The 16927-nt window shown below is 50.3% G+C and overlaps 1 protein-coding gene across 1 annotated transcript in view; it reads left to right on the top strand.

The window, feature by feature from the left end:
• Window positions 1-16512, top strand: part of CRYZL1 (crystallin zeta like 1) — a 29756-nt gene extending 13244 nt beyond the window's left edge. Inside the window, exons 5-13 of the mRNA XM_090271495.1 lie at window positions 550-594; window positions 1351-1419; window positions 7346-7479; window positions 8496-8607; window positions 10333-10431; window positions 12117-12238; window positions 13019-13124; window positions 15748-15793; window positions 16170-16512. Of these exons, the coding sequence (XP_090127621.1) occupies window positions 550-594; window positions 1351-1419; window positions 7346-7479; window positions 8496-8607; window positions 10333-10431; window positions 12117-12238; window positions 13019-13124; window positions 15748-15793; window positions 16170-16269 (833 nt within the window). The 3' untranslated portion in view covers window positions 16270-16512. The remainder of the gene's footprint in view (window positions 1-549; window positions 595-1350; window positions 1420-7345; window positions 7480-8495; window positions 8608-10332; window positions 10432-12116; window positions 12239-13018; window positions 13125-15747; window positions 15794-16169) is intronic.
• The last annotated feature ends 415 nt before the right edge of the window (window positions 16513-16927 follow it).

Below are 16927 nucleotides of genomic sequence, written 5' to 3'. Positions count from 1 at the left end.
TATTCCAGAGAAGCGGCTGGCAGTGGGGGTTTTTCCCTCCACACGTGCAGAGGAACTGTAACTGTCATTTCTCTAAAGTTCCAAAAATGTCTTGGCACCAGTCTGAGTTTATTTCCATAATCCCAGATCAAGGTAAGTCTGTATGTGACTCTTACCAGAATTTCCCGTTGCGCGTCTGAGAGCCTGTAACTAAAATAATGATGTGGTCCAAAATGAGCCACGCGCGGGGTGGGGAGCAGCGTAACCCCAGGAGCTGTGGAGGGGGCGGCTCTCCTTTATTTCCCTTCCTTAGCTGAGTAGAGAGACGTTTTCCTCTGTGCCGTCAACAGGCAGATGGCCCCGACTTCGGAGAAAGTTTTGTAGGGGGTCCACATTCGGAGTGTTCTCCCCGACAGTCCTGCAGACCATCAAAGCGTCCTACAGGTTCTAGGCCTTTTCTCTCAGCTAGTGACTTTTGATAAACCCGTGGATCTTTTTATTTTAATAGTTAAATAAGAATTGTATTTAATAGCCTCATCATACTAATTATTGCTTTCCTGTACTCTTTAGTGGGAAGTAAGGTGTCGTTCTTTCAGCCAGACGATGAAGTGGTCGGTAAGTTCTCTACTTCAGTATTCTCTCTTCTCCGTGTAATTATGAGTGTTTACTGTGGCCTTGCTTCACATACAAGCCCTTTCCTGGTTTTTGGAATTTGCTCCCAAGTGTCCGTTGATAGAGGGATGTGGGAGTTTTCTCTCAGCAGCAGAACGTTTAAAAGGTCCCAGTATTTGACTGTAGAACAATACTAGAGACACAAAGACGAGCGTCATGGTTCCTGTGCTCGGCACAGCCCTGTGGCGACAGGGCCTCGGTCTCCAGCGCCCCCGCGGCTCAGGGGGTCCCCTCCACGCCTCACGTGACCTGTGCAGGACTTCCCCCTGCTGCTCTTGTCAAGTGAAATTTGCTAGAAGCGTTTTGTGTACTGTTTTTAAATCTACAGTTCCTGCTCTTTTGCATGTATACGTTTGTATGTTTATACTGACATCCTAGGCAGTCACACAAACGTACAGAGTGTCACCACGCCTGTGTAGAAAGTAGCCGTGAGAAGACAGGCGTGGAAACGGAGACAAGGTTTGACTCCACGGGAAGTCTGTGGAGAGCAGACGGGCAGGGGAGGTTTGGTTAGCCCCGCAGCGATGCCGCCTTTGACGGGGGTGCTTTCCTGAAGAGTTTTTTTTAATCTGGCCAAGAGGTCAGGGACACTATCGCCCAAGACCCTTCTTGTAGAGACCAAAAATCAGGTCAGTCTGGCTGGGAGACGGCGGGGCTTCACTGGGACCGAACTGCTACCTGCTCTCCTCTCGCTTTCAGGAATTTTACCCCTGGACTCGGAAGGCCCCGGGCTCTGCGAAGTGGTGCAGGTGCACGAGCACTACCTGGGTAAGCGGCTGCGCGCGCGCGGTGCACGAGCACTACCTGGGTAAGCGGCCGCGTGCGCGCGGTGCACGAGCACTACCTGGGTAAGCGGCTGCGCGCGCGCAGTGCACGACCACTACCTGGGTAAGCGGCTGCGTGTGCGCGCGGTGCACGGGCACTACCTGGGTAAGCGGCCACGTGTGCACGCGCGGTGCACGAGCACTACCTGGGTAAGCGGCTGCGCGCGCGCGGTGCACGAGCACTACCTGGGTAAGCGGCCGCGTGCGCGCGGTGCACGAGCACTACCTGGGTAAGCGGCTGCGCGCGCGCAGTGCACGACCACTACCTGGGTAAGCGGCTGCGTGTGCGCGCGGTGCACGGGCACTACCTGGGTAAGCTGCCACGTGTGCACGCGCGGTGCACGAGCACTACCTGGGTAAGCGGCTGCGCGCGCGCGGTGCACGAGCACTACCTGGGTAAGCTGCCTCGTGCGCACGCGCGGTGCACGAGCACTACCTGGGTAAGCGGCCGCGTGCGCGTGGGCGGCCCCCCCACAGGCTCGCACGGCATGTCGGGAATTCTTGTCCGCGCTGAGCAGTCTAGAGACCTGTAAGTTCCGTTGACGGAGCTCTCGGTAAGAGGTTTGGAAGCAGTTTCTCTCTCTGAAATTATATCCCTATTCAGAATTTTAAATTTTCTTATTCTTGGTTATTAATTGAAATAGGAAATGTTAATTTTAAAAAATTTTAATTAAAAAATCTAGACACATGTAGAGTCTGGAACAGCAAAGAATCAAGAACACTTGCCTTTGGTTTCTGTGGCTATAATCTTTTGACAAGTGTTCCATTTAACTGAAATGTTAATTTTTAATTTTTCTTACAGTAATATACTTGACTATTTAAACTAAAATACAGATACACACACACTTCACGATGCCATAGTGAAAAGTTACTACATCTGCTTAGTAATGGGCATAAAGCAAATGAAACCCCCCAGAGGTGTCGCTAGGCAGCCACAGGACAGACACATTTATACAGTCTGACCACGTCAAGGGCCAGCCGGACCCTCCGTGCACTGGGGGTGTACGTCGGTCCACACGCATTAGGGGATAATTTGGCATTATCTAATAAAGGTAATGCTATATCCCCAGGTGTTCTACTTCTGCTGGTAGTTCTGTGTCTCGCAGAAACTCGATGTACGGCAGACACGCACAAGAGTTCACAGGAGCTTAGTTTGTAACTGGAAATAGAACTGGGAACAGCCTGAATGTTCATCACCAGGAAAATGGGTAACCCAAGGCATTCCTAGGTGGTAATTCAGCTCCGCAGGGAGACACATAAATAACAGCCAGACGCATCGAGATGGATGGATCTCACAGAGGCAGGGCAGGCAAACTCAGGTCTGCAGTTGTTCATATGAAAACTAGGGCAATAATTCACAAATATTAATACAAGAATAAACCCAGGGTCTGCGTGCTCACAACTGTAAACCTCCTTTTGCCCCGCCCTGTTCTGAATGAAGAAAGCAAGGCTACAAACAGTGTGATAGCACTTACTTCTATAAAGTTCAAAAGCAACAAAGGCAAGCCTAGCTGATTTAAGGATATAAAGAGCGCCTCAGCATGGAAAATCAGTGGGGGGACCTTTGCAGACCGAGGAGGAGGATGTGACCCGAGCGGGGCCGCAGCTCACGGGGGGGGGGGGGGGGGGGGGGGGGGGGGGCTGCCGGCAGGGTGCTTCCTCTGCTAGCACTCAGGTCGCCTCCACACCTCCCTTACCTAGAGGTCAGCAGGGGCTCTTCTGTGCCCTTGAACTCTCCCATTAACATTTTTCCAGAGTTTTTTCCTAAATGATAGAATCCCCACTCAGACCTTGTGGGGACAGAATGCCAATTTGGATTTGGGGCCATTAAAAGCAGCAAGTTTATACATTTGCGTCCATACGGTAACTTGAGCTGGGGTACCAAACCTTTGGCATTTCATTTCTAAAATTATAAATTGTTTAAAATTTACATTTAAATCAATGATATTTACTATAACATTTACTATAAAATTTCTAAGTAATGCATAATATTTTACTAAAAATTAATTTCTAAAGGTAGTTTTGCAGAAATCTGAGGCCTCTGCTTACTTATACGTATTTTAAGGCTCAATATGGAGCCAAGTATGTGTCTGCTTTGAAAGATAAAGCTGACCCTTAGATACCGTGCAGTGGATCTCTGCTCCCTCATCGTTTTCATATTATTCAATTTGAAAATTGAGGAACAGCACCGATCCCTTATGGGAAATTGTACAACTTCCCCCTCACCCGAGGACATTCGTTCATTGCTCTTAGAGAGAGAGGAAGGGAGAGAAACGTCAATGTGAGAGACAAACATCAATCAGTTGCCTCCCATACGCACCCAGACCGGGGAATGAACCCACAACCTAGGTGTATGCTCTGACCAGGAATGAACTCACAACCTTTCAGTTATGGGATGACGCTCCAACCAACTGAGCCACAGGCCAAGGCAAACTGTACAAATTTGGACCCCAGAATTTCCTTGGGCCCTTGTTGCCCCCATTCTTGTAAACTGTGGAGTCAACTAAAGCCTGTAGTTTGGATTCCTGGGCTTAAATTTTGGCTACGTCCCCAAACCTAAGTTGTTATAGAGCAGTGGTTCTCAACCTTCCCAATGCCGCGACCCTTTAATACAGTTCCTCACGTTGTGGTGACCCCCAGCCATAACTAAAGCACAGGGATTAATCACAAAAACAATGTGTGATTATATATGTGTTTTCCGATGGTCTTAGGCGACCCCTGTGAAAGGGTCGTTCGACCCCCAAAGGGGTCGCAACCCACAGGTTGAGAACCGTTATAGAAGGTTAAGTATTGAAGAAACAAACCAAAAAGGCCCATTTCTTTAGGCATTGCTGAACACTGGGGTTTGGAAATAGACCAGAAGGAGAAATGCAAATTAGAAAATCAAAGTTTCCCAGCTGTAAACTTAAGCTGAGATAAGCAAGCACAGATGGCTTTTATTTTCCTGCAAATCAATACGACTTTAGTCCAAAATTATACCAATACAATTCCACATATTACTTGAAAAAAAAAGTACAGTAAAATGTCTCTTTAAAAGAAGTACTTTAAGGATGACCAATAATTGTGCGCGACCTCCGGACAAGACCCTGGGTCCACTGACCACCTGCTTAAACAAGGATGCCAAACCAGACAAGCCCCAGGCTCTGTTGCAGCTCAAACGTTTTGTGAAAAGGAAGTCAGTTCACTGTGTTCCCTGCAGATCTTCAGGGGAAAATATTCTGTGCCACACTCTGCTTTAGTTCCTGTTAATTCTTCGGTGATTCTTTTATGCGAAGTTCAGGAGCGCTCAGTCACTTCCAGAGAAGTCTGTTGTTTCACCAAATGGAAGAACGAGGTTCCAGATAACTGTCCCCAACTGTCTTGTTGGTCCTGTTACAGAACAGGAAGGACAAGGGAAAAAGCCGAGTGATTCTTCCAGCTCCTCTGAGCTTTCAGTTCTAAAGCCGTTCTGTCAAACATAGAAGTAATTTTATTCTTCATTCAAAATTTTACATACATTTCCAGCATTGTTCCTTTGGACGTAAATGTAGAAAGAATTGAAATGATCTTTCTTGGGTTCTGTTTCACTGTTATTATTGATCCACGCATGGCTCTCTTCTTACTTACATTCTTGTATTATTATTTATAAAAACTAATATGTATTATTCATTAGTTTTTAACATAACAAATACTTGTGGGCCACCTAACACAAAAGCATGGATCTTGACATTAAACCACGTGTAACAATGCAATTTCATAACCTCTGCAATCTTAAATGTAGTTTTATTATTGTTAGCATTTTTTTAAGGACCACTTGTTTGATTTTTTAATAAAAATATATGTAGTCCCAATTCTTGTAATGGAACATGTTCTCCAAAATTTCCATGTAAGTAAACTGTATGTAAATTGAGCATACACTATTAGGGTAGATGTGTTTTAGAGCCAGACATTCGAACTTACTAGCTACATGGCCTCAGACAAATTAAGCGGAGTCGTGTGCCCCTGGGCAGCGGGGCTGCGTCCTGGGAAGTGAGTCTTAGGCGCGTCCGTCGCCAGGAGCGCGTCGTGGCGCGCACTCGCCACCAGCCGAGAATGGCGCTGCCCACCGCTCCCCGGGGCCCTGCGTGCTGCCTGCGCCTCCCGGGCTGCGAGCCGGTGCCACACGTCACTGTGCAGAACGCCACGAGTCACTCGGGCGCAAGGGAGCCGGCTGCGGTCACGAGGCGCAGCGATCCCGCGGGGGGGTCACCCGGCGCAGTGTGGACCGCAAGCTCGGTTTACAAGGAGGAGGAGGACACGCTGACATAGCAGGGAACACCCAGTAAACACACAGGCCAGACACACAGCCGTTTGTCCTCCTGTGCGCGTGCTGTGCTTTTACACAATGGGCCTGCGGCAGGGGTGTGACGCCAGCCTCGCCACACACGCGGGGCCGCGGGTGTCGTCAGACGAGGGACAGCGCCGAGATCCCCAGCGACGGGAACGTCTCAGCCCCATTAGGATCTCCAGAGATTACATGTGACCCCTCCATGAACCTCGTGAGCCTTTGGTGACAAACTTTGTGCAGCCCACGACTCTCCTGCGCACTGGCCTCTGTTAACCCCCTGCCTGTCTGTCGTGACGGCTTCAGCTGGCGGGCGTGGGGGCTGGCTTCGCTTCTGGATGGCGCCAGGTCGCCGGTGAGAGGTGCGCTGACCTGCGCTCCACCCGAGTCCGGGCTGTCCGGGGAAATTTTGTGAAGGAGCTGATAAAGACTGTGAAAAGTGCCCTAAAATTGACTTCAGTTAAGTCAGCAAGGGCTTCTTGTGCTGTGAAAAGCCCCCACGCCGTGCGCAACACAGGAACAAAATGGGAGTGAAATAATGAACCCAAGGCGCGCGCGGCGCTCAGCCCAAGAGCGCTCTAACCCCAGGGGAGTGCGCGTTCTGCCCCCAGGGCCGTGGGAAAGCCTTGACGGCCTCTGGCGGAAGGGTGTTATTTATGTTTTTAAGAGACCGTTCTGATACTTCTCCATTTTTCAACGGCAGTGTTTAAAAGATAGAAAAAAGAAGCTGCGAAGTTGAAAATAGTATTTATAACACATAAGCACGTAATTTATTTAGAATATATGAAAATTTTATGCATTCAATAAGAAAAAGACAATGCAACAGAAAAATGGGTAAAACACTTCAACAGTCACTTCACAAAAGAATTACAGACAGCCAGGAAACGCGGAAAGTTGCTCAGCAGCGAGGGAAGCGCAAATAAAACCCGCAGCGAGAAGCCCTCCCACGCCCACGTGATGGTAAGAACGTGTGACGGACGTCAGAGCCGACGAGAGCTCCGATCCACAGACGAGGTGTCCGCGGGCCCCTGTAGGGAGGCGGGGGGTGCTCTGGGGCCCGAGGCCTTCGTGCTCAGCAGACTCCAGGGAAGGGGCGTGCCCACGCAGCACGGCATTGCCTCGGCCTGCCCGGATCTGGGTGCCACACCAACGTCCCTCGACCGGGGAGCAATGACGAAATGAAGGTGTTCCCACATAGGAGACCCTGCCACCAAACAGCAAAAATGAGGCACCACGTGCACAGGAAAGGTTGTCTTCACAGCAGTGTTAAGCGTAAAAAGATGCCAAAGAATGAAGATGGGCGTGGTCCCATTTAGATGAAATTCAACAGTAGGCAAGACTGAAGCATGTTGTTCAGGGATGAACGGCCGAGCGCTAACCTGTGCGGCACGTGAGAAATCGCGTCGGCACGGCGGGGAGGCTGCCGGGCGCGTGGGCTGCGCGTGGGTAGGAAGGGCGGCGGGGCCTGGGGCCCCGGGGGGAGCCCAATGGTGGGGGAACACACGGCCCAGGAGGCAAGGCCGACAGGACCTGCTAACAGATTGTCTCCTGCTGTTCTTTGTGACAGTTCACAAGCCAGAAAAGGTGACATGGACAGAAGCCGCGGGGACCGTCCGGGACGGAGTCCGGGCCTACACAGCCCTGCACTGCCTCTCCCACCTCGGTCCCGGAAAGTGGGTGCTGATCATGGACGGAGCAAGTGTAAGTCCTCGTAGTTCTGCCCAGACGCAGGCCAAGCGCAGTGAACCTGGGGAACGAGCCACCGTTTACCAGCAGAAGTGCTTGCCAGTCGCGCAGTCACTGATTTTATTTATAACTACGCTTCTCTTTTGTTAAAATAAGCAGCTTTTATCGATAAGAGAGTGAAGTCAGACTTAGTGTGTTTCATTTCTTCTCACTTTGGATCTGCCAATGCGGTAAAAAGCAACCAGTTTCTCCCACGCCTGTCACACACGCACAGCCTGCAATGGCTCCTGGAGGCTTTGAGGCCACACCCCAGGCCCCCTGCGATCTCGCGTCACTGACGTTAGCGTGGGGTGGCATTTACAGATAGAGTGCACAAGTTCCAAAATGTGCCAATTCAGACATTTTGCATGTATTTTCAAAAGTAATAATAATTTGACACTAAAAGCAAATAGATAAAACTATAATGTAAAGATGTTACAAAACCTGGGGTGAATGCATAGTTTTATTTTCTATCTGGCTATCGATGAGGATGCTCCCCCCCCGCCCCCCCCCCCCCGCTTTGCTTTGAAAAAAGACGGCAGGGTCTTCCGCAGCGGCTTCAGCCTCGTGTCCCGCACGAAGCCAGCAGGGTGGCCCCGGACCCAGCCTACCAGTCGGCAAAAGAGAGCACGGAGCTTTCGAAGCGCCTGGAGCTCCCAGGTGCGGCCGCTGGACTCGCGTGTGTATGTGCAGTGGGCTCGGGACATGCGGGCCCCCAGGCTCCTCCAGGCCCGTGGTCCTCGCCCGAAGGCCACGTGTTTGAACGCAGCCCCCCACCCTCAGAGTCACGTGCTCTGGTCCCACTGAGGAAAAGTCAGTCAAGGGTTCCATCCTGCCAAACTTCTCCGTGTTTTTTCTTCTTCTATTAGATAACATTTAGAAACACACTGGAGTACCGCTAAAGTAGTGTGCTTTACCGAACAGCCTCTGTGATGAATGAGGTGCGGCCTCGGCCCCACGTCTGTAACCCTCCCGGCGTTCTTCCCGCACAGGCGCTCGGCACGATAGCCGTTCAGTTGGCGCAGCACAGAGGAGCCAAGGTGATCGCAACAGCCAGCAGCCTCGAGGACAAGCAGTACCTGGAGAGGCTGAGGCCCTCTGTCGGTGGGTACCGGGACTCCACATGGCGTGGCGCCTGACGACTTGTGCTTGTAAAACAAAGCACAGAATCCCAAATGAAGGTCACTCTTGAAATGTACCTGGTGTCTGTGCTGGGTCTAAGTTTACTTAAACGATAGTTTTGATTAGCAATTTGGTTTTTTAAACCTACACTGTTCAATGCTTTTTTCTTCTTTGCCGCACTGGAATCAACTTAGCCAGGTTTGAACGAGGTGAACTTGGAAACAGTTCAGAAAACCCTGGTGCCTCTTTGGTTTTAGTCAACAAGTCGATATATTTTTCATCCCTTCCTATGTTTCTCAACCGGTTTTACCCAGTGATCTGCCTCTCAAGCTGCCTAGTTTCTGCGATGTGCCAGGAAGGGAGCCGAGGCCCTTCCGCAGGAACACAGCTCAGATCCAGTTTATGATGCGCGGGGCGTGGTGGAGACTCGGGGGCCCTTGAAAAGACGGAATGTATCTGAGCAGCAGCAAGAGGAGAAAGGAGCTGGGTTGAGAAAGGAAAGGAGAACGCTGGGACTGGGATGGACTAGGCTGGAGCTGCAGAATGAACACTGAGCTGACGCATGCAAAGAGGGTGAGCAGAGTGTCGCGGGCAGGCAGGCGGTGTTTCCTGAGTGGGGACATGGGCGGCACCACTGTGAGTCCTCAGCGACCCTGTGGCCAACCGAGAAACCAGCTAGCTCGTCCAAGCGTGTACTGCAGAAGAAGGGCAGGAACCGGGTTTGAACCCAGGCCTGTCCAGCATTAAAGCTCACGTGGCGTCCACTGGTACCTTATGCTTCCGGCAGACAGAATCGAGAAACGGGAGGAAGGTCCAAGCAGGTGCTGGAGAAGGAGGAAAACGGGAAAAAAGAAAATAGAAGATATTAAAAATGTGGGGTGGGGGGACAGCATGAATGTCATTACCGAAGGGAAAGATTTCTTAGGGAACCCTGCCCTTCCCAGGTGCCTCAGGTCCCCCACCTTGTGTCCTCACCACGCCCTCGTCCCCTGAATCCCAGATCACTGTTGGAGCACACCACAACCCCAAAAGCTGTGAGAGACGGCCTCTTTAAGGACAAGGTGTTAAGGGACGGAAATGAAGTATAAGCGTGCCTTCGCCTGCCCGTTCCAATTCTGGGAGTTTAACTCTCTCATTGGCTTGTCTAGGAACATCGTATCTTAACCTGTTAAAACTGGTTTAATTTCCATTCCCTGTACGAAAAGCAATCATGTTTTTTCCTTCCCTTCGCGCTTTTTCTGCTTTAGAGAGCAAACTGCCCTAACAGAGAAGCGTCACGTTGCACAAATATGTCTTTGTGCTTTTCAGTTCTAAATGGCATTAAACCTGAACGTGGCTAAACTCGACCTCTCAGTCCGCGTCTCACTACAAATGCTGCCTCCGTGGTTTCCAGGTTCTCGGCGCTGGCGACGGAGCCTTAGCCACCGAGAGCCGGCTCCTGTGTGAACAGGCTGGCCTCGGAGCGCGTGGTCCATAAGCTGCTTGTATTTTATTTTATTCAGTATGTTTTCAGTACCAGTCCCTTCATTTAGGTTGATCCTGGCCACTGTTGGGTTAGATGAGAAAAACTAGAGTTTGGACTCGGTAATAGTTTGAGCCACTTAATTCATTTCGGGAAACAGCTGTTCCTTTGCTTTTCCTTTTCCTCCGACTTGTCGCCTTGACCACGTGGAGAGCAGCAGTTGTCTGACGCCCTGTCCTTTGCAGCCCGCGTGGTCGACATGTCTGACGGGAAAGCCCACGTGGCTGAGAGCTGTTTAGAAGAAACAGGGGGCCTGGGAGTAGATATTGTCCTCGACGCTGGAGGTAGGTGGCTGACCAAACCAGTGGTCCGTGATGTTAGTGAGGTGGCTGAATTTTAGGACAAAAATTAAATACATATATATATATTTAGGGGTGGGCAAAAGTAGGTTTATAGAAGAAAATAATACAAATAAATAACAGTAATTAATAAAGAACCAATAATACCAAAATAAACTGTGTTTTGAATATTCACAGCTATAACCCTACTTTTGCCCACCCCTGTATCTATCCAGGAAATACTTTTTAATATATTAATCAAATTGATGTGATTAATGCTTACTTTTGGTTTTTTTTTAACCGTTATATTTAAATTGGCGCTTCTTCATTTTATTCCCATTGTAAACTCTGTCTGGAAGGGAAAACGTGCTTGCCCTTTCAAACACAGGCACTGAAGTTTAAGGGTCCCCGTAAGAGCCCACGAGCACGCTCCCTTCCGTGGTTTCCACGTGGAACTCAGTAGTTCGCGTCTCAGCCAGACTCCCAGTCGGTCAGTTTTGCTCTTTACAGCCTTCTCTTGAGGGGCGGCCTTCTGCAGCGTGGAAACCGGCACAGCAGTGTGTTCACTGCTCACCTCCCTTGAACTCTGGGGGTTTAACAGAGGCGTGTGTAACACCTAAGCTGTACAGGCGACGGCAGTGCCGTCTCTCCTGAAGGGCAGGCTTCACAAGCCTGCAAAAGCGCCCTGTTCACACTCCGTTAGAGTCCGTCCTCCTTCACAAGAATCACAGGTGAATACAGCTACATGGTACATCACATGTGTTTCTTTTTAACCAGTATTTTCAGCATGTGAAATTAACTCACAAAAACCTTTCAGTGAAAATGAACAGATACATCATTAACTTTTCAAGTGGACATTTCAATAATTACGTCAAAGTATGACTCTCTGGAGTCTATGAGTTCCTTAATCAGAAGTTAACTTTTCCCCAAGTATTAAGCAACAGATGTCATGATTAAAACTATCAGACTTAATTATATGTTGTATTACCTTGCCTGGTTTTCAAATGCAAGCAGACTTTTTATCTTTTTTTTTTTAATAATTTATTTATTCGTTTATTTATTGATTGATTTTTAGAGAGAGAGAAAAGGAGAAAGAGGGAGAGAAACATCACTGTGTGGCTGCCTCTCACTCGCGCCCCCAACTGGGGACCTGACGTGCAACCTAGTCATGTGCCCTGACTGGGAATCGAACCAGCGACACTTGGCTCGCAGGCCGATGCAGACTTTTTATCTTTAGTTACATCACTTATAATTAAATCTGGAGTAAATTTTATGACCAGTGTTAATGCAAAAAGTATATTTTAAGGTGTCTGAATACATTGTCTGACTTTTTCTAAGGAAAATGCTCCCTCATTCCCACATTAAAAAGTAAAGAGCCCCAGCAGTGTGACTTGGTTGGTTGGAGCGTCATCCCGTAAACCAGAAGATTGTGGGTTCAATTCCCGTTCAGGGTACATGCCTGGGTTGTAGGTTCGGTCCCCAGCCAGGGAGCGTACAGAAAGCACAACCAATTGATGTTTCTCTCTCTCTCCCTCCCTCCACACTCACTAAAATCAATAAACATGTCCTCAAGTGTGGATTAAAACAAAAAGATACAAAAAGGTAAAGAGAACTTGTTTGAAGAATGAATTTTTGTCAGATGACTAAAATATCTGTCTCTTCTCTCTTTTTTAAAACTCTTCCCTCATTAGTGAGATTATATAGTAAAGATGACGAACCAGCTGGGAAATTACAGCTACTGCCACATAAACACGATATCCTCACTCTTCTTGGTGTCGGAGGCCATTGGGTAACAACAGAAGAAAACCTGCAGGTATTACCAGAAACATTACTATACCACCAAAAGGATACAATTAAGAAAGAATAATGCCTAAGTCTTTTGAGGGATGATGTGGCTACATGAGTGTAAACTCTGATTGATACCCTATTTTTAAAGAAATGTAGTTTTTGGTTTTTTTGAACATTAGCTACACACTGGCCAAAATGTTGAAACAGTGCCTAGTAGAGGAGTTCATTTAACTTTTAGTGAGTGGTTTGGATGTAGTGACTTCTGAATATAATAGTATTTCAAATAGAATTTTTTTCTTAGTAACACATATTGACATGTACTTAGCAAAATATTTCTATACAAAATCATCACAATTTCTTAATCACTCAAACTGGAATATACATGCTGTCGCCAAAAATTACATTTCCTTACACAACCGAAATTACCACGGTGGTTACGCAAACACCGTAATTCTCATATACCAGTCTTCGTGGTTTTCCGACAGCCTCACGGACAGGACTGGTGAGCAGTATCCAGGAATCCCTCTGACGCGCGCGCACACACACACGTGCACGCACACACGTGCACGCACACTACTGCGCCATCATCAGGAGTCTAGCGTGGCCTTGCGCCCGCCCTTCCTGTTTCATCATTTGGACAATGAAATGCAAAAGAAAAACATGGTTTTCATATTGGCATTGTTTATGTGCTGAATATTTGTGACTTGGGCACCATTTGATTTGCGTAGTTTTCTCCTCAAGATTACAGTCATCTTTCTCTTCATGTTAAACTCAGCACTGACCAGTCTCTGTGCTTCCGTCCAAGCTGGACCCTCCAGACGGCCACTGCCTTTTCCTCAAGGGGGCAACAGTAGCTTTCCTGAACGACGAAGTTTGGAACCTGTCGAATGTACAACAAGGGAAATATCTTTATATCCTTTTTTTCTACTGACTTGAGTGTCTGGCTTGAAATTTACCTGTTCTCTCATCATTAAGTTATTTAATAATGGTAACAATCAATAACAGCAGCGAACTTCCATCGATTCTGCCAGTGTTCCAAGCATTCTGTAGGAATTAACTTATTTAAACATTAAAACCACCCTGCTAGGTGTAGGTATTGTCATTATCGTTACCATTCTTATCATCCCTATTTCACAGGTAAAGGGACTGAAGCTCAGAAAGGTGCACACATGCCCAGGGACACAGTGAGCAGGTGGCAGGAAGGCCCCCACCACCACTTGCAGTCACACTTGTGTCTGAATGGGAGATAAGCCTTAAGCTACACGGAAGATCTCGTTCCACTTTCGACCCGGCATTACGGGAATTCCACGCCCCTCGAGTGGCTTCATGCTTGCTCTTGTGACCGTGCCACTGCGCAAAACCTTCCCGAACGCACATCCCCGTTCAAGAGTTTGTGGGGCATCCTACAGGTTGTCAGTGCTAGGAGTTCTCCATCAGGTGAAGATGAGTTTGATTTTTTTTTAAGTTAGAAGTTATTTGGAGACAAATCTGGTAACGGAAGCCAAAGCATTGTAGTTTTGGTAAAATAATGACGTTTTCTTGAGAATATGAGTGGTTCCAAAAGGCCACATCTCTTCACAGCAAGGCCAGCTTACGAATGATCCTTTTATTTCCAAGGTGGCTGTCCTAAAGGCAGCTGCATTTGGCAGAATTATTAACGAGCTGGATAAAAAACAAGTTCTCATAACTGAATGCCGGGCACGCGTGCGTGAAGAGCCTTGCACGTGCCCCCGCTGACTCCCTGGCGTGCCTTTGGTAGAGTACGTGGTCGTGTGAGCGGTGTGCCCGAGGGCAGCCTGCTCCAGGAGCGGTGACAGCAGGCGCAGAGCCGTCAGCCCCGGTCTCCTTAGTGTGCCGGGTGCGCAGACTTTCAAAGAGTATGTTTCAAAACCCGAAAATCCCTAAATGAAGTGAGTGTATGAGATTAAAGTACTTCTGATTGAATATTTTCTTATTAAATTTAGAAAAAAGCTCAATTTTTAACTTTCTAGAAGTTACTGTTTGAATTTTCCATTTAAAGCAACTTAAATGTCCAATAACATTACAATGATCAAGAATACCATGACGAGTTAAGAGAAAACCATTTATTAAAATTAACAGCACGTTGCCGTGGCCGGGTGGCCCAGCTGACTGGAGTGTCATCCATACAGCAGAAGGCCGGGGCTTCCGTTGCCAGTCAGGGCACATGCTTGGGTTGCGGGTTTGATCCCTGGTCGGGGCACATACGGGAGGCAACTGATCAGTGTTCCTCTCTCTCTCCCCCGCCTCCATCCTTCCTTCCTCTCTCAGTAGGACTGATAAGCGTATGTTCAGGTGAGGATCAAAGGCAAAATAAGCCATAGCATGTTTTGAATCTTACATGTCAGAAAATATGGTGGCTGCTTTACTTATGGTGCTTAATTCCCTGAACTGCCCTTCCTTCCCCACCAAAGATGATTTTAATCTCTTCAACCAACCCATGGACCATGTTGAAATATGACATGTTTAAATGAAATGTTCAATTTTCAAAAATAAGAAACATACATGACACACACATACTGTCGGCAATGTCATTAACAGAAGTAGGAAGAATTTACAGTATGAATAAGTGAATCAGTATTCTTTAGGTCCTCTTTAAAACATTTTTCAATGTCTTACGTTCGTACTTTCTAGTTTGCGTTTTCTCAAGCCCTGCATCAGACCTCAGTGCTCGCCTGCGCAGGCCCCGGCGGTTGGCTCCCACGTGAGCCCCCTGCTGCGTGTGACAGACCTCCTTCCAGCTGTGTGGTCACATGCCACAGAGTTCTCCAGTGCGAGCGTGACATGGGCTCTAAATTCCAATCTCAGAATTTCAATTAAATGACTAGAGCTTTCCAAACTCTACGGTTTTCTGACTCTTACTGACATATGTCACAGGCTCGGTTTATTAACTTGCCTGCACACAGATTTTGAGCCTATTGCCATTTAGTGAAGAAACGTGCACCCAAAGTACGAGATGTCAGTGCTACAATTGTTCTGTAACTAAAAGAAGCGTGAGTCGTGCTGACGTGAAACTGACGCCATCCCATTCCACTGCCATCTGCCTGGGAGGACAGGCACCCGGCTTGCTCTGTGGTCCGCTGTCCTGCGTCAGGCTCGGTCCTGTCAGTTCCCATCTCCCTTCTCCAGGGATAAACCTGACGGCTTACAGAAGTCCTGTCACTTACAGTTTTAATTTCTTTCAACTTTTTTCTTTTTACAGAGAGGGGGAAGGGGAGGGAGAAAGAGAGGGAGAGAAACATCACTGTGGTTGCCTCTCGCGCGCCCCCAACCAGGGACCTGACGTGCAACCGAGTCATGTGCCCTGACTGGGAATCGAACTGGCGACCCTTTGGTTCGCAGGCCGGTGCTCAGTCCCCAGAGCCACACCAGCCAGTCTACTTTTGGAATTTTTGAGAGCACTAAACTTAAAAAGAAAGGGGGGCCTGCCTAGCGCCTGCTGCCGATGGACTGGTTTTTATCACCCCCCACCCCCCCCCCCCCCGTTAGCTGCGCCTTAACCGCCCTCCCAGCTACGCATCTTAAAGGACGTGATGGAGAAGCTATCGGCCGGGGTCTTCAGGTACGCGGCGTCACGCGGCAGGTGCTCCCGTGGCTTCTGTGCTCGGGGACAGGCTGGCGCTGCCACTGCTGTCGCGGCCCCCGCCGCGCACCTGCCGCCGCCACGGTCTGTGTCGCCGTCCTGTGTCAACAGCGGCGCCCTGACATCCTCACAGCGCGCGGGGCGAGGCCGCGGCAGGTGCTCTGCGGGGCGGCAGCACCAGAGGCGGGGGACCTGCTCCTCAGACGGGGCGGCGGGGCAGGCGCGCGTGTCTCCCCTTCCGCACGTGGCCGGTGCTAACGGAGCCACACGAGTGGCGCGGGCGCGTTTGTGTTAACGCCAAGCGACGCGTGCTGCCGGCCCGCGGCCACTCACCGGGCGTCTCGTTCCTCCCCAGGCCGCGTCTGGAGGAGCCCGTCCCGCTGTACGAGGCGAAAGCGTCCATGGAAGCCGTTCAGAAAACCCGGGCAAGAAAAAAGCCCGTCGTCCGGTTTTGACTGTGTCCTGCCCGGGCCGCAGGCGGCCGAGCCCGTCCCAGCGCCTGGGGCGCGTTCCCGCGGAAACCGCTCAGAAAGGCCGGGCCGGGGCGCGCCGCCCACTCGGGCCCGTCGGAGGCGTCCCGAGACGCTGCGGAAGCGCCGTCGGGCCCCGTTCTCTGTGGTTGCCTCCGCTATGGCGCTCCTTCCCGGAGCCGGTCAGCGGGGCGCGCCGGCCCCTCGATAAAGCTGTTGCTGTCGGTACGTCCCGCGGCCCGTGTCAGCTCCGTTCCCCGCCGCCGTCAGAGCTCCGGGTCCCGCCCACGGACGCCCGGGACGCCCTGCACCGACCCGTTCCCTAGCGGGCTTCCTCGGGACGCTGCGGCGCGGGGCCCCGTCGGGGTGCGGCGGGGAGCTGCCGGACCCCCGCCCCCGCCAGCTCCGGTCGCCTCTGCCCCCCGACGTCTCCTTTCCCCTGCACGGCCGGCCACACCCCGCTGCCCAACGGGAGGGCAGCCCCGGTGCCCTGGTCCGCGGCCCAGACGACGGCCACGGTCCCGGCAGCAGCGCCAGCGCGACGACCCGGCACCCACGCGCCCGGGAGAGGCGTCGGCCCTGCGCGCGCAGCCGGTGGGCGGGGCCTGGCGGGCGGCCAACGGCGCAGGCGCGGCGCCACGGG

This window comes from Furipterus horrens, unplaced genomic scaffold (assembly GCF_987537825.1).
Source record: "Furipterus horrens unplaced genomic scaffold, mFurHor1.1.pri manual_scaffold_1, whole genome shotgun sequence".
Taxonomy (NCBI): domain Eukaryota; kingdom Metazoa; phylum Chordata; class Mammalia; order Chiroptera; family Furipteridae; genus Furipterus; species Furipterus horrens.
This window is presented reverse-complemented; position numbering and strand designations above follow the sequence as displayed.